The sequence below is a fragment of the Caretta caretta genome, chromosome 5 (genome assembly GCF_965140235.1).
Source record: "Caretta caretta isolate rCarCar2 chromosome 5, rCarCar1.hap1, whole genome shotgun sequence".
Lineage (NCBI taxonomy): Eukaryota > Metazoa > Chordata > Testudines > Cheloniidae > Caretta > Caretta caretta.
In genome coordinates, this window is record NC_134210.1 from 32,388,282 (window position 1) to 32,406,679 (window position 18,398).

The 18,398-nt window shown below is 39.4% G+C and overlaps 1 protein-coding gene across 1 annotated transcript in view; it reads right to left on the reverse strand.

Moving 5' to 3' along the window:
* Positions 1-120: 120 nt before the first annotated feature.
* Positions 121-18,398, reverse strand: part of EMB (embigin) — a 29,957-nt gene continuing 11,679 nt past the window's right edge. Inside the window, exons 5-10 of the mRNA XM_048849360.2 lie at positions 18,076-18,164; positions 11,002-11,129; positions 7,839-8,121; positions 6,745-6,778; positions 3,689-3,764; positions 121-2,391 (exon numbers count right to left, since the gene is read on the reverse strand). Of these exons, the coding sequence (XP_048705317.1) occupies positions 3,707-3,764; positions 6,745-6,778; positions 7,839-8,121; positions 11,002-11,129; positions 18,076-18,164 (592 nt within the window). The 3' untranslated portion in view covers positions 121-2,391; positions 3,689-3,706. The remainder of the gene's footprint in view (positions 2,392-3,688; positions 3,765-6,744; positions 6,779-7,838; positions 8,122-11,001; positions 11,130-18,075; positions 18,165-18,398) is intronic.

Consider the following 18,398-nt stretch of genomic DNA (forward strand, 5'->3'; position numbering starts at 1 on the left):
TGCTCCTTATTCCCAGGGGAATTCTGCACCAAAAAAATAAAAATTCTGTGCACAATAGTTTCAAATTCTGAAAAATTCTGCATATTTTATTTGTCAAAATAATACAATATAATCACCAAGTTTCAATTATTTTGGTAATTTATTTCAAAATACTAACTAGCAAGTATGTTTGTAACAATACAGACAACAAAAAAGATTCAGGAAATGTTTTTTTGACAAATAGATACCTTACTTGACATATTAGTACAGAACTCTGAGTAATAATTCATTTAAATTACAATACAGAAACATATTGCAAAAGCTTGGGGGAGTCAGGGATAACCAAGGAGCTGAGGGAGAGGGAAATAATTGCTGGGAAGGAGCCTGGGAGTGAATCTGGAGGGTTGTTGGGTGTGGATGGGAGAAGTATGGAACAAGGTTGTTGTTTGTATTTTTTGGAGGGGGGGATTGTTAGGGGGCTGGGATGTCTCCCCCATGCAGATCCTGGCTAACCCCTAGCCTTTCCCATTCAGGCAGGCTCATCTGCCCCAGGCCCCATGTGTCCCTGCACCCCACCTGACCTCATGTGTCCCTGCAACCCCCACTCCCATTCAACCCCTGGCTCAATACTGTCACCCCACTAGCTCCTGTGCCCCCACCCCAGTCTGTTCCCCCCACTAACCCTTCTGAACACCAGTCTATGTGATCTCCCTCCAACAGTCCCATGTGCCCTGCTCTGTTTGTCCCCCCCATATCCTGTGCCTTCTCAGATAGCCCTGTGGGCAGGGTGCTCTGAGGAAGGCAGCCACTGCCCCCTCCATCTCCATGGCTGGCTGCTCTGGCCCTCAGCTGGCTGCCCTTTCTTATGGTGGCACAGCAGCCCCTTGTGGGCAAAAGGTGTAACTGCAATGTCTCCCTGGCAGAATCTATTTTCTGTGGGGGGGAAAATCTGCAGGGGACATGAATTCTGCGCGTACACAGCGGCGCAGAATTTCCCCAGGAGTAGATCCTGCCAAATCTCAAGAGTTAAGCGGAATTAAACCTGTTCTGTACTTGGATGGGACTCTACCAAAGAATAGTCAAGGATGCTACAACACAGAGGTACATATAACAGTGCTCCTGGAAATGCTGTCTTTTGGATAAGAACTAAGAGTGGAGCCCTCTCAATTTGTGGTCATTGAAGATTTTATGGCAATTTGTGTAAGAGTAGGGACATTAACCCAAATGTTCTGGTTACATTCAAGTTTGTTTAATTACATTCCACGTAGACAACATTCTCCCTGGATTTTAAATTGGTAACAGGTTATTTTTATTCTATTATGATATTTTATTTCAGATTATTTATTTTCATTCACTTCCTGCCCTAAAATAGCACTTTGGGATTCTTTGGAATGAAAGGCAATATGTAAATTTGCAATACAAATCTGTCTTAAGTGTCCACTAAAAGGATGGCCAAAAATGGTCACTTCAGGTGCGCTGTCTTCTAGTAAAGATAGAACAGAACTGAACTCATTACATGTGATGATATTTTGTCAAAACATGAGGTTGCCTAGTAAGGGAATTCTCTTGATATATAAATCAATGCTAGGACCTTTTAATGTCAAGCTTATTTATTCGTTTGTTTAATAATTTATAAAGTACAAAATGTCACATTATTGTACAAAAAATGGCTCTTTGTTAGGCCAGGAAATCTTAAGGCAATGTGCATCATCTTAAATTTCCAGAGTTCACCATCTATTTCTTCCTAATTGCAAATGATGCTAATCAAATTTGGGTTTAAGAATCTTCATAGGAAATGATAAAACCCTTAATATTGTGTGGAAAATATGATAAAGGTCCCTCTTTGATTATTCCTTTGGTGTAAAAAATGGCTTTGTGTGTTGTATTTGCTCTGTCTACCAGTAAAAGATATTTTCTCTAAGACGTTGTGAATCTGAACTTACATTGTAAAATTTACTGTCAGCTTATAGTGATCCTTATCTTGCATCATCTGCTCACTCTGTGAAATCACTAAAGTGTTGGGTGATCTATGAATGCGGGATCAGGCCCAATGTAGGACGCAAAAATTATACAGGTTAATCTTCTTAACCAATTGGACTGAGGCCAGAAAGTCTCAGTAGCATAAAGATTGACTTTTACCAGAAAGGAGACACAAACACAACAACAGACATTTGAGAGTACATATGTATAATGTCAGGATACAATATAGTCTTTATAGAATAACTATTTGGCAAAGAGGCAGTTTCATGTTTATAGTTTAAAAGCAGAATAGGAGATCTTCATTATTTTTGTTACAAGTCTAATGAGCTCTAATTAGAAGCATTGTAGATATTTGAAATGCATAGCCAGGTACATCTTCCTGTCGTTTTGTGATGGTCAAATGATATTTCCTTTTTGTTGGTTTAAAGTCTCCTGAATTAAACAGAACATACATATTATTGTTTACTGACACAGATGCATTCTATCAATTGTTTTATGCCTGCAGTTTACATTCTCTAATTTCTTTATTTGATCTCAAACTTCATTTTGACTCAGTGTTGGATTTGGGGTAAAAAACATTTAGAAGTGCCTAAGTCCTATTTCCAAGGCCCTTAGGAGTCTATGTTTCATTGAAAGTCAGTGAGGGACTTAGGATCCTAAATCAGTTAGGCACTTTTGAAAATTGTACCTTTAATCTCATTCTGATCTGGTCACTCTCTTCATGTGGGACTCACTTCCCAGTCCTCAAATGCAAAGGGGGTGGAAGCCTTCCACAAGTCCTCGATTATGGGGGAAGAGCCAGTGAATGTAAAGCCAGGGGAGCCACCTTGAATGCCAATGTCCCATGTCAAAGAAGACACGTCAAGTTCCAGGAAGGGTGAATAGGGGGAGTAGCTAAGTGCACACTATTGTCCTCAGCTGTCAGACAATCCATTGGGAAAGATTGCCAGTCGGCACAAGTTAAAGTAGTCTGTGCCAGGACTGTGATTGGAGCAAAGAATCAGGAAGGTTGAACCCGTCTCTGAATTTCCTCTCTTTCTCACCACCACCACTTGCACTCCTTCAGCATTCTCATCTACCCCTTCTGTCACTCACTTCTTTCACAATGACCAATTTGTTACTTCTCTCTCTTCTCTGTTGCTCATGATCCTCTACCTCCCTCTCTGTCTTTGCTCCCTTTTGCTGATGCCATGTCACCTACTTTGAACTCTGCCCTTCCCACTATCCTTGACTTCTTCACTCCCTACCCTCACTGTGCTATCTACTCCTATTGTTTTGGGGCCTAATCCTGCAAACTCTTAGTTATATGAGTAGTCCTTATACAAGTGAGCTGTCACACTGACTTTAATGGGACTGTTGGTATATTTAAGGACTACTCACATGATTAGGGTTTTTCATGTTTGGGCCCCATTTTTTTAAAAGTGCTGTGCAAATTTAGTGTTATGGAGATGTAGTAAAGTAATTATGATGGTAATGATGAAGATAATAATAATGAATTAAAATATAGCTCTGAAAACAGCACTGAACTTGATTTCTGAGTTAAATACAAAGGGCCCTTCAGTCATGAATGAGGTGTACATATTATTTGTTCCAGTTCTGTGCCACTCCCACATACTGTATACTGAAAATGTACTAGATAAGGACAGTAGAAAGATTTTTTTTTGTCCTTTGAAATATTCTGCTCATAAAGAGCCTAGTAAGTCTCTAATATATCTTCTCTTTTACTTACCTTCCTTTAGGAACTGACTTAAACTTTTCGGTGCCTGGTAGTGCTATTTTCTACACCATTGCTATCTTCTGATTTACTGAAGAAAGAAACAAGTTTAAATCCAAAACCCAAAATAAGCTTTTAACATGCATAGACTGTATAATAAAAATCATAGTGTTTATCCCAATCCAATGATCTAATTACCTAGCATGCACTAAAAGCATTTTACATTTTTCCACTGTGATATTACTTGAAGGCATGAGAAAAAGGAAAAGAACAAATATGTATTTTATATTAAAATATTATTATAGCAAAATAACCTATTCAGAGACCTTTACCAATCAGGTAGTGACTAGCCTAACCATACAATGCTTTCTGCATTCATTTCCTGAAGCCATAAAACCCTTGGAAAGGATTATTACAGTGAAAAATTGACAATGTTTTTTTAATAGGTTGTGCCAGTGTTCCTACTACAATAAATCAGTAGTATAAATTCATTTTGTGCTGAAAATCAGGATATAGGGTGTTGTTCCCAAGTGGAGGTATAATAAAAACACACTTAAATTACACTTCTATAAACAAAACATAAGAAAGATACTGATTTTATTATTATTAAATTATTTTGCAAGTGTTCAGTATGGTTCATCAGTTCACCAAAAACTGAGGAAACAGTGTATAGTATGGTTCATCAGTTTTTGGTATTTTGGGTTAAAAAGGGCCAAAATGTTAAGCTTTTAAATATTAATAATATAGGGCCCAATCCTTCAGTTGTTACTCTGGAAAATCAAGAAGGTTTTTGTCTAGCTACAGGACTGAATCTACTCAGTGGCTATTTTCTAAAGGTTTTTAAAATCCCTTGTTCTTTTTGAAGTTGGGAGTGAAATCTGTTCTTATGAAGAATGTCAAAGAGGCAGTCCTGGAATCCAGTCCTATCTGTTAAAAACATGGTTACACTACAGGCAATGAAAATATGATTCCAATGTGCGCAACCCATTCTGGAGGGACCACCTAAGGACGAGAGTGTAGTTTAGGCTCCATAGCATTCAATCCTTAGCCTCTCTCTGATGACTGTGCTAAAAAGGGGCACATTAGCACCAATTGTTAATGTGGTTTTTGTGTGATGGACACTTGTCCAGCAGGAAAAGGACTAAAACTATCATTTCATTTCATGTAGTCTCCCCTTACAGTGCCTACATCTATTATACAGCTAACTGCTGTTGGTCAACTCAGACCTGGGCTAGATTTAACTAGTGTAGACAAAAAGTTCTACTTCTCCATTACTTACACCTGAACCATCCAGTCCCCCTTGCAATACACTTTTTTGATGAGACTATTATTTCTGACACCAACCATAAGGATTCAGGACAGCAACACACATCACAAAAAGTTAGACTCTGATGGAATGGCTCCAAAGGAAAAATTCCAGGCCATCTGCTACATAACTCTTTGCTTTAAACAGCTACTAATATATAGCTACTTAATTTAATACCAGAGAGCTTTAGCAATCACACAAACAGTACACACTATAAAAACACCTTAACTGTGTATTTATCCAGTAGGATAGAACTCCAACCTTGTAGATAAATAATGTATTAAATAAAGATCAAATGGCTTCAAAGGAGACTTTGCAGGCTTTCCAGTGAAAATAATGTGCATTTTATATACTACGAGTAAGAACTTTTTTTCTCTTTTAAAAACAATAAATCCCAGTTTCAGGTGGATTGTTTGTGATGAAAGTACAGCAATGTAAAGCTAACACAGCTACTCAATCCTCAACATAAGACATACCCTTGGTATCCCAAAACACTTTCCAGAGTAATCAACATAATTACAGAGTTAAATAAATAACAGCAGCACTAAAGAGGAACTAAGAGGTATAATCAAGGAAGAAAATACTATATTTTTAGCTGCCTTTGGAAATGTGTGGGAGGGGAATGAGCAGGAGACTGCTCCAGATGGTAGGAGAGGTAGAGGAAAAGGCGCTTGCATCAGCAGTGTGGACATCATATAGAAGGACAAAGAGGAGACCAAGCTCTTGATGAATGGAAGGAGCGAAGAGTGGAGTAGAGAAAAACAAAGTTCATGGGAGCCTAGAGCAACTCCATGAAAGGAAGAGTACTTTTGAATAGGATCTTTAAATAAATGGGAAGCCAGTGGAGGAGTTTGGGGAAAGTTATTGTGCTTTTTAAGGTAATTATAGTTTATTTCAATAAACTAGTACATTAATCCTGGTATAAGCATGGGTATCAAAGAAGGCTAAAGCTTGTCTTTACTGTACATCCAGAGTTCCATAAGCCTCTGGGAGAAGGAATTCACCCATAAGCTACAGAGCAGCAGCCGAGCTGCCTCCCACCTACTTCTTCAGCCACAGTGTTGCAGTACTTCTTGTGGCTGGTGTACTCTGCTACACTGCATGGATGGGAAATTGGCTAGTGCATCGAACTAGCTTCATAACCTCAGCTCCTGCCCATGACCTTCCCTAAAAATCCTCTACCATGGTGGCATGGTGATCCTAACTCCCAATAAAAGCTCCCCAAATCATCACCACCCCATCCCCCCACCACAAAACCTACCCACGCCAGTTCTACTGTATGAAGGGTCTTTCATGTACTATATACAGAAGAGCCTTGTGTGTCCCATAATGCAGACTAAACTAGAAACACAGTACAAGTGAATGGACGGAAACATTCTGGACGAGTTTTCTATCTGAGAATTATCTCCCTCACCCTGAATAATCTTTGATGGGAACAGTATCAGGCCATTCTACCAGGTCGATTCTGTGATAAACAATAAATGAAAACACCCCCTACCACCAAAAAAAAAACCCCAACAAAATATATAAGAGGGAAGATGGCAGCATTTTACAAATGCTGGACTTACAGAGAACTGGGAGCTAGGGATGTATTAGGAAATGAAATTAAAACAATACTTTGGCATTCATACTTATACCTTACAATATCTTATGTTAAGAGCAATATATATTTCTTGGCTCTAAGTTACCTAGTTTCAAAGTTATTTAATATTCCATTAAATGTTAGTACAGTCTAAGTATTGTAAAAATATTAGTCACTACTTACAGTTGCTCAATTTGTTCAAATTCTTTTTCATCTTCTGTGGGACAAAGAAAACTGTATGTTATTATATTATGTGTTTACTGTTAAGAAGTTATTTGACACTGAAAACTGTTTCACTTCATTTTTATAATAAATTAATTGTCTAACATATAAAAGAATCAGTAAAACAGTAAACAAGGAAATTCTATACTAATCGGCATACAAGATACACAGCTGAAGTACAATTTTACTATTCTCCCTTTTGTTCAAAATTCCTTCCTGTATCCTGCCTAAGATTAAGCTGTTGAATTTCCTACAGACTTCTCATTTTAGGAAAGTTTGGGGAATCTCCAACAGTTTATAAAACTGAGCATTGAGCTTTTTCTCTGTACAGAAGTGACTTTTAAAGTTACATCCCATCAGTTGTCCTGAACACATGGCAGTTTGAGTCACATATACGTGCTTTTAACTTTTCAGACCCTGGGGATAAATTCAGCCCTCAGGTTATGCAAATGCCTGAAAAGCCACCACTAAACTATGGAATTCAACTTAAGCATCCTATTCCAAAATCCACTGAGATCACACTCTGCAGGTCTGTCCCAGTTCATATCACAGAATGGATATCTGAAAGGGATATTTGTGCACAGGGGCTGCGATCAATGCATTTTGTTTTAATACATTGCTACCTTCCCCCTCTCCGCTATAATATTCTTGACATGAGTAATCTCCATCAGTGCCTGTGAGTGTTTGTGCACTCACTGTTCTGGGAGCATTTAAAATCAATCGTTGAAATCCTTATCTGCTAATTTTACTTGTGTGAGTAAGGTTGGATTAGACCCTATATAGGCACCTGTGTCCCTACTAAAAGCATTTAGGACATGAATTTGACCCTAAATATTAGGAAATTAAAACTGAAATAATGATTAATACTCAAAAGAAGATATTTTCATTTAGAGAAAAATATATAGACAACTATCATGCAGAATTAGGAGCCACATTTTGTCCTTGACTATAATTTAAATTGAAACGGTGTGTAGAGTATGCCTCTGTATCTAACAGATTATAGTATTACAAAGTGCAATAAGTGTTACTTAAAAAAACAAACAAAGAGATCATACCTGCATGCTTCTGTTTCTTTTTGGAGTACATCTCATACAGGAAAATAATGGCTACTAAAATAATAACTTCAGCAGCTATTGCAAGAAATGGTTTGAGTGGTGTCATATAGGTGAGAACTTTAAGGGATACTTTCCCTTTGCTCTCTCCTAGTTTAAATACAGCTTGGCACCAGTATGATCTATCATCTTTCTCTGAGATCTTCAGAATCTTGAGTTTTGTTATGTTGGCATATTTTTCATCGATTATATACTTATCTGGCATCAAAGAATTATTAACAGCAACCTAATATAAAAAGATATTTGAAAATTATATGATTGCACTGTCAAAAATGTTTAATAAAATCCTTTATACTTTGAAAGTGGAAAATCCCTGTATTTACAACAGGTAATGTTAGTTATAACATTAAATGGTGTTGCATATGATCAATTCAAGAAAAGGCACTAAATAATAGTAAGTGAACATTTAGTTACTGCACAAAGACCATATGCTCCTCTAGATATCTGCGCAAACCATTAAGTGATACCAGTGGGCATTTCACTTGGCACTGTATGGCGCGTATAGGCTTGAATTTATATCCCAGCTCACAGATAATAATTAAACATAGAATTTTTCCCTTTCTTCCAAGATAAGTTTGACATCCCTGCTTTATAGACTAATTACAAGCTATGTCCACACAGCCACAGTACACAACTGTTCAGTTCAATACATAACAGCACAGGTGAAGAAAGAATACCTTATTTAGTTCAAATAAGAGGAATTTTAGCTAGGCAACTCCAAGGAAAACAAAAGTGCTACAAGAATCAGGGCTTGTCTACACTTAAAATGCTACAGCGGCACAGCTGCGCTGGTATTGCTCTCCAGTATAGACACTGCTCACACCGACGGGAGGCATTCTCCCCTCAGCGTAGGTGATCCACGCTCCTGAGAGGCAGTATCTAGGTCGATGGAAGAATTCTTCCGTCGACCTAGCACTGTCTACACTGGGGGCTAAGTCATTATAGCTACGGCTCCCAGGGGTGTAGACATAGCTATCTATACCAGTGTAAATTCCTAGTGTAGACCAGGCTGAATTGTACCTTCAAAGTCATCAGTGAATTAATTGCTCAGTGTTCTCCTAGAGGTGCTCGCTGCTGGATGAGATGTAACACCTTGTTCTTGATCACTTAAAAATACCATTGCAATTTTGGCAGACGCAGTGCTCATTCCTGATTAAATTCTTATTGGATCATCAGTCTGCCTGGCTAAAATGCCTCTTTTGTGCATCCCCATAACACCTCACTGAGCAGTTAGTTCATGCATGACTCTGAACGTAGAATTCAGCCTAGTGAATTACCAACATTGATTCTACCAGCATTTGTTTTTTCCCTGGAGATTATTAACCTGGCCCAACCCTGCTTGGTTTATGTGATCTGACAATAATACTGCCTGAGGTGGTACAGCTGCAGATAAACTACACGTATTCAGGGATAGAAAATGGGAAGCGTTGAGTACTTGATGCATCCCTTGAGCCTGATCTTCTGGCACTTGCCGGACTTTATAGGAGATTTGCTTTTGACTTCACTGATGTACGATCAGGCCTATTAACTAAAATAAGAGTTGGAAGTGCTCAGCACCTTCAGGACCTGGTCTCAGAACATACATTATTTTCCGAATGTGATCAACATTTTTGTTTTGATCAACTTCATTTGTTGCTGTCCTTTGCATTTTGCCCACTCACTGGCACAGTTTCTTTGATGTTGAAACTTTGGGCCAGATCTTCAGCTGATGTAAATTGGCTTATCTCCACTGAAGTCAGTGGAGCTACACTGGTGTAAACATGTGAATTCAAGTATTTGTAAATAATGGGAATTGGGAGAGTGTGATGGCCACTTAAATAACATCTCCAGGTTAAAAACTGATCATTCATCAAAGCGAAAAGTTGGCAAAAATGAAAAATGTAATCAGTCCTAATTATTACTTAGGATGAGACCTGGTATAAATGACTAAGGAACATTATAGCTGTAAGGGTTAATGTGGCTGGGTTGGTCTAGAAATTAGAGCAAGGAGTCATATGGATTTGGGTTCTAATCAAGGCTGTACTTCTAAATTACTGTATACAGTTGGGCAGAACACTTACCTTCTTTTGTCTTAGTCATCCCGAATGGATAAAAATCAAGATAACTTGATTCTGCATTTTAGTTAAACTTTGTTAGGAAACTAAAGCCTCCTGTCTTTCCTATATAGAGTTATCCAAGCTACTGAAAAATTAAATATCTGCCCTAAATGTACTGTAGTGGTCCTTATTCAGGACCCTGGGCTCTACCATAATTCTCCTAGAAGACAGATGCTGTAGGGGAAGGATGGATGGTGTGGAAATGTGGAAGCAGTGATCTTCCCATAGGTCTTCAGCTCTACAGTTGTGGATAGTTCAGGCAGATCGTCACAGATGTCTTCCAGGACATCATTCCTCACACCAGTGGTGATACAGCAGTATAAGACAATGATTATGCTCTCGGCATTACCTTGTGCTTCCTTCCCCTCTGTGTTGCAAAAAATCTGAGAGATTATTTTAGACAGCAACAAGGTGGGAGACCATCTCTAGATGGGTTCTGAAGAGAAGCCATGTTGCATGAACAAAAAGGTAACCCAGGGTATATTGTGGAGACACTGGAAATACTGTGAAGCCATTGGACTTCATACAAAACGCCTGCCCTCCGGACTCCTGAGGATTAAGAGAGATGGCTAAATAGGTCTCACAACAGGATGATTAGGAGGAAATTGTAAGTTGAATGAATAATACATATTTTTCCCTATGGAGGACAGTATGTCTCTCGGTTCCTATTCAGAAAAAGATCCCACAGGAGTCAACAGAAGTTTTGACTGAATGTGGATAAAGTGAACACCTCAGGATTGGGCCCACCCATCTGATTTGTTTTGAGTACATTTGATTGCGTAATCATATGGTGCAGGTCCTCAGTAAAGATATCTATGATGTCCGATACTGATAGATTATAGTTTTATCATTTGGGTGAATTCATATCAACTCTATCTAAAGGATAAGGTAGGATTTGTGAAAGCTGCTGTAGGTCTACAAAGCATGAATTAATTATACCCTGCAAAATGACAATGTGCTTGCAATCAATTGTTTCATTGTTTTGTGTGATCAATTAAGGGAAATCTTACCTTGTCACTTCCATTACTCATGTACCAGATCCAGTTGATGGGAACATATTTGATACTTTTACATACCAGAGTAACAGAATCTCCTACATAACTGACTACGTGATGTTCTTTTCCTTCAATCTGAGGTACTAAGAATAAATAGAGAAAATTTACTAAGTTAGCTCTAAGGGTTTTAACTGAAATATATATCACATCAAAGCTTTTAATTTTTAAGAATGTATTAGTAGCAAGTCCATTCTCTTTTCATATCCCCAGTTAATTCGCAAACCATTGTATAGCATATGGCTTCTAATGTGTGAACTATGTAAGGGTTACTTCTGGCTGGTGTTCCACATACAGAATTTTTATTGATATCTATGGGAATTCTGCTTGCAGAGCAGTTGCAGGATTTGGCATCAGTGCAGTAGCTATCATAAATTAACTTTAAAAGCTAAAGTATTAACTGACTTGTGGTATTTCTACCCTCCCACCCCCATACCCATCTGTGAGAAATCCATGATTCAGATTCTGCTACAATCTATATGAATACATAAGCTAAGCATAAAAATTCATATAATTTCCAAAACTGCAAGACTTCTTTTCAGACTATAGTAACATAAAATAATAGTATTTGGTCAGTTTTGTGTGCTGAGAAATATTGCTTCAGAACAGTTTTCACTTCGTCTTGATTGAAAAAAATGAAGGGGTAATGGAAATGTTATACTTTCAAACACTGACTAGTAGATGTAGATGCCAAGTGAAGTGCCAGCCCAAGCCTGCAAGACACAGTACGGGGCCACAAGAAACAATGAATAAGATGTTAATTTGGAATTACTTGTGCTATAATTTTATCATCATTCTAGATGACCTAAAGCCTTCCCAGAAGCCCATATCCTCTGTTGAACATATTGCTGCACCCCCGATATAATTAGAACTGAGCAAATAAACCATGACAGATCATTTATCTGATGAATGTCACCTCTTTTTTTCCTGTTCTTGGAATGTCTACTAGCCGATCATGATTTTCTCAAATGTATTTTATTTCTTACATTTCACTGGCTCTGCCTTGCTATTTGGAATATGAGATGACGTGCTTAGTGATGCTACGTCACCACACAAGACATAACAGGCCAGATCCATGCCTTCAATGGAGCTATGATAATTTATAACAGCTGAAGATTTGCCTCAAGTAATTTTTTTCTCTTCCTTAATAGGATGAGTTTAAATTCTATACGTTTTCTGTTTCAATTTAAATAAATAAATGTAATATTCACTTTCTGTGAGTATTCAAGCTTGAAGTCTTCAAATTCACTTTCCAGGAGCATTCATGCTAGTATAATGTGATTGCTTGCATACTCTGTGATTGCAGAAAAGTGTGCAAATGTGACTGAAGAGAATTCATAAAAAATTCAAATGAATATTCAAGAACATTTCTCACTACTTGCTCAATTCTAGATGAGTCTTACTAGTGGAAGCTTAGTTGTTACACACGTTAGCAATGTACATCAATCCAGCTGTCACCATGTACCATCATTCCATATTTTACTCATTATATCTTTAAAAAGGGCCTTTAAAGTCAGAGTAACTTTAATCATTAGCCTGTTTTAGTAAAAAGGGACAGTATCAGTAAAAACTGTTGCCAATCCTGCGCAATTTGGGAGAAGAGGGCAAAAACAAAACTAAAAGATCAGAGCAAAGGAACTGGTACAAATAATAAAGGCGGCAAATTTGAGTAAAAAAATCTGAAAATGCTTGTATTCTTCCAGAGGATTTTTACTGAATTAAGAAATATTTTCGCATGCAATGGCAGAATATAGTTCTAGGTATTACAAGTACAGCTGCCACTGGCAGTTTATGTGACTAACACTATACATCAGGGAAGCCATACACATAATTCATGCAGGGAAGAGAGTTTGGAGTCTTCGTCCAGGCTTTTGCATGGTCTTCTTGAAGGACACACAGAATTACAGCTCAGGGAAATGCAGTGGCCGTTACCAATTTGATCCACTTTTGCAGCGCCTTGGAGGCAGAAGGGGTGCTGAGTAGGCAATGACTTTGCCCACCTCTACTTGCACTAGGGTTAGAATGCTGCGTTGCTTAAAGTCCTAGATTGCTCCCTTCCTGTGGGGAGCCACAATATAGCCCTAAATAAGGATGAACAGTTACAACTGAAAAATAAACCTCTCCTTTTAAGGAACAGCAGGATTTGAACTCAGGCTTGGAGGGGAACTAGGTAACAAACATCCCCACACTACATCAGTGGCAGATATAAGCTAGCTCCTCCTTTTGACCCACAATCCGCAGAGGTGTACCAAGAAGTGTTCAAATTACAGTGTGGATCCTGAACTGGCTGTCATGACTGCCCTGCTGCTGAACACCTAGTAGTGACCGTGCTCTGACTTGGATTCTGACCCCTGGAATCCTAACACAGCCCCCAATACCTGGTACTGATCCTTGGCCTGATTCCTATGTCTGGCTCTGACCCTTGGCTGACTCTTCACTCTGACTCCAGCTTGACCTTCAGCTTCACTCTTGACCCCGATACTGGCTCTGACCTCTAGCTTCAGTTTCTGGACCCCAAACTCCTGAAACTAGTCCTGCCTACGTTTGCCCAGGATCCTGATGCTCCTATATCTTCTTGCTTATTGTAGATATGTATATGTGTTGTGTGGACATTTAATATTAATGAATACATTAGAGCACTCTCTGAGTGTTAGATCCTATGGTCTCTATAATCTCTTTCTCTTAGCTTCTCTTACATTCCTGTTATTTCTTGTAGGCACCCTGGGTGAAATCCTGGCTCCAGTAAAGTCAATGGAAGTTTTGTCATTGACTTCAGTGGGACCAGGATTTCACCCTAGGTCTTTTTCACATAATTCTAGCATTCAAGCTTAAGTGCTGTTAGTGCTAAATTCATCCCTTGTTTGTAATCATGGAGTTAATTTTAGTCGTGTGGACTTTAAACCACAGTGTTTAGCAATCAGATGTACTAGCATATCTGTCATTGCTTGTGATCTGGAAATTATTCTCACCACATTAGCAACTGGAAGATTCAGATCTCACTCTTTCCCCATTTCCCGCACATTGGCATCAATCTGAGAGCATGTCAAATCAGCAGCTTTTATGGCATCAAAAGTGGCAGCTCTTGACCATTCTGAAGCAATTCTCCCATCTTATGGTGATAAATCAACCAGTGCCTATTCATCGTGTTTTGACAGAGGTGACTTCTCTGATTAACTTTTCGCAGTAGCTATTTTATACTTTCAAAAGAATAAGAGTTCCTTTGGCCTATTTAAAATACACACTAGAATAGGCACTCAGCTAAAACTTATTCAGATGCTCATAATGAAAAAATATATTGCCATTTCAGACGATGAAAGAGAGTTTGAATAAAACACTATGCTTCTTTCTTTCTTTTATTATCAACCCAGAAGTAATTGCACTGTAGCAGTCTTGCTCTCCAGTGGTTGCAGATTTGAAAGCAGATGTCGTGCTTCTATGAAAGACTGCAGTGTAAGGGATAAAGTTTCTTCTTTTTTATTTTTTCAAAGTTATGTGGCCAGGTCCTCAGCTGATGTAAATCAGCAGAGTTCCACTGATTTCCTTGGAGCTGTGCTGGTTTCTGGCCCCACTGATTACAAGTTCTGTATGGTTTATTTTTTTTATTTTAAAGAATGTCTCCAAGCAGAGTTCTAACCAGTGCTGCATACTGGCTCCACTGGTTTTCTTAACAAACCAGTGAGTGCTAACCTCTTTCTTGTTTGTTTGCTTGCTTGCTTATTGGTTTTGGGTGGTGAGGGTAGGGGAGCTCCTCAAGAGCACTTTACATTTCCTTATTTGAGCATCTCTTTTCATTTTAAGGGCTCCAAAAGTTAGCAAGGGGCAGAATGTCTTTTGGATTAAATGTCACTAAATTTTACAGTCCATTTTACCTGTTTCTCAGTCAACTGAATTTCACCTGCCAGTATTTAGGGTACATCCTAAAATTTCTAACATATTCTAAAATGCATATATTTAATGGACACACTAATACAGTCTATTCAAATAGATTGCAAATATATGTGTTTTTATATATATATATATATTCTTTGTAAATTCGCAAATGCTCATTTGAATCTGAAATTGCCAATATTCATCCAAATCTGAATTTATCCCAGATCGGTCTCAACTGTACCAGTCACTAGTGATTTTCCTATTAAACTCAATTATGTTTTGAGGTTTACATTTTCAAAAGTGACTAGTGATTTGGTTGCCTCAATGTCTTTTGCAATGTCTAAATTGAAACACCATTAAGAGGTCTGATTTTTCTAAGAGTAACGAGCCTCCACTCTGAAAATCAGACCACTTTAAGATGCAGGGACAACCATCCCGATGAGTCGAAAGAATAGTAAATATGGCAGGCGACCAGCTTGGCTTAATGGTGAAATCCTAGCGGATCTTAAACATAAAAAAGAGGCTTACAAGAAGTGGAAGGTTGGACATATGACCAGGGAAGAGTATAAAAATATTGCTCGGGCATGTAGGAATGATATCAGGAGGGCCAAATCGCACCTAGAGCTGCAGCTAGCCAGAGATGTCAAGAGTAACAAGAAGGGTTTCTTCAGGTATGTTGGCAACAAGAAGAAAGCCAAGGAAAGTGTGGGCCCCATACTGAATGAGGGAGGCAACCTAGTGACAGAGGATGTGGACAAAGCTAATGTACTCAATGCTTTTTTTGCCTCTGTTTTCACTAACAAGGTCAGCTCCCAGACTGCTGTGCTGGGCATCGCAAAATGGGGAAGAGATGGCCAGCCCTCTGTGGAGATAGAGGTGGTTAGGGACTATTTAGAAAAGCTGGACGTGCACAAGTCCATGGGGCCGGACGAGTTGCATCCGAGAGTGCTGAAGGAATTGGCGGCTGTGATTGCAGAGCCATTGGCCATTATCTTTGAAAACTCGTGGCGAACGGGGGAAGTCCCGGATGACTGGAAAAAGGCTAATGTAGTGCCAATCTTTAAAAAAGGGAAGAAGGAGGATCCTGGGAACTACAGGCCAGTCAGCCTCACCTCAGTCCCTGGAAAAATCATGGAGCAGGTCCTCAAAGAATCAATCCTGAAGCACTTGCATGAGAGGAAAGTGATCAGGAACAGCCAGCATGGATTCACCAAGGGAAGGTCATGCCTGACTAATCTAATCGCCTTTTATGATGAGATTACTGGTTCTGTGGATGAAGGGAAAGCAGTGGATGTATTGTTTCTTGACTTTAGCAAAGCTTTTGACACGGTCTCCCACAGTATTCTTGTCAGCAAGTTAAGGAAGTATGGGCTGGAAGAATGCACTATAAGGTGGGTAGAAAGCTGGCTAGATTGTCGGGCTCAAAGGGTAGTTATCAATGGCTCCATGTCTAGTTGGCAGCTGGTATCAAGTGGAGTGCCCCAAGGGTCGGTCCTGGGGCCGGTTTTGTTCAATATCTTCATAAATGATCTGGAGGATGGTGTGGATTGCACTCTCAGCAAATTTGCGGATGATACTAAACTGGGAGGAGTGGTAGATACGCTGGAGGGGAGGGATAGGATACAGAAGGACCTAGACAAATTGGAGGATTGGGCCAAAAGAAATCTGATGAGGTTCAATAAGGATAAGTGCAGGGTCCTGCACTTAGGACGGAAGAACCCAATGCACAGCTACAGACTAGGGACCGAATGGCTAGGCAGCAGTTCTGCGGAGAAGGACCTAGCGGTGACAGTGGACGAGAAGCTGGATATGAGTCAGCAGTGTGCCCTTGTTGCCAAGGAGGCCAATGGCATTTTGGGATGTATAAGTAGGGGCATAGCAAGCAGATCGAGGGACGTGATCGTTCCCCTCTATTCGACATTGGTGAGGCCTCATCTGGAGTACTGTGTCCAGTTTTGGGCCCCACACTTCAAGAAGGATGTGGATAAATTGGAGAGAGTCCAGCGAAGGGCAACAAAAATGATTAGGGGTCTGGAACACATGAGTTATGAGGAGAGGCTGAGGGAGCTGGGATTGTTTAGCCTGCAGAAGAGAAGAATGAGGGGGGATTTGATAGCTGCTTTCAACTACCTGAAAGGGGGTTCCAAAGAGGATGGCTCTAGACTGTTCTCAATGGTAGCAGATGACAGAACGAGGAGTAATGGTCTCAAGTTGCAGTGGGGGAGGTTTAGATTGGATATTAGGAAAAACTTTTTCACTAAGAGGGTGGTGAAACACTGGAATGCGTTACCTAGGGAGGTGGTAGAATCTCCTTCCTTAGAGGTTTTTAAGGTCAGGCTTGACAAAGCCCTGGCTGGGATGATTTAACTGGGAATTGGTCCTGCTTCGAGCAGGGGGTTGGACTAGATGACCTTCTGGGGTCCCTTCCAACCCTTATATTCTATGATTCTATGCCTCAAGCTGGGCACTTCAGAATTTAGGCTTACACCCTCTTTTAGCCTTTTCCATGTAAAGAAAGGAACTAAAAGGAAGGAACTAATTTAATCCATTGTTAAATAAAAGGTTAGCCTTTGTTCAAAACTCTTCATTTCATATCTCTGGAAGGGCTAGCATGGATAATTACTCAAGATTCTCACTATGGCCTGGTCTACACTGGGGTGGAGGGGATCAATCTAAATTACGTAACTTCAGCTACGTGAATAACGTAGCTGAAGCCAATGTACTTAGACCTACTCACCGCGGTGTCTTCACTGTGGTGAGTCGACTGCTGCCGCTCCCCCGTCGACTCCGCCTGCGCCTCTCGCCTTGGTGAAGTACCGGAGTCAACAGGAGAGCGCTCGGAGGTCGATTTATCATGTCTAAACTAGACATGATAAATCGACCCCCGTTGGATCAATCACTGCCCACCAATCCAGCAGGTAGTATAGACATACCCTTAGCTTAAGAGGCTTAGCAACTACTGCTATAGTTTTAACCATAAAGAAATAATAACGGTTTTCAGCTTTAATGGCCAATTATTAATATGATTAGTCAACTATGATTATAGTTCAATGTGTTATATTGGAGGTCAGAATAGATGAGCACAATGGTCCCTTCTTGCCTTATAATCTATTAATGTTTATATGATTTTCAAGTGAAACAACCAAAGTTAATACAACTTGCCTTGTAAATGAAATGTGGCTTTAACTTCTTGGTCCCTTTTAAAAACACAAGTGTAAGTTCCCATTTGGTTTCTATCTCTGATCTTCAACCTAAAAAAAGCAAAATAATTAATGCCTATATCTTTGCTGTCTCACATTTAAGATACTAGACACTTATAGAAAAAAGGAAACTAGAAAATATTAGTACTGGAACATGAAATACAAGTTGCTAAAAGGGTTGGGTTCAGGTTTCATGCAGTCTGACAGAAAGAGAATAAATAAACTCTATGAAATATAAAAATTAGAAAATGTATGCATGGGTGAATATGCACATATATTGTACTC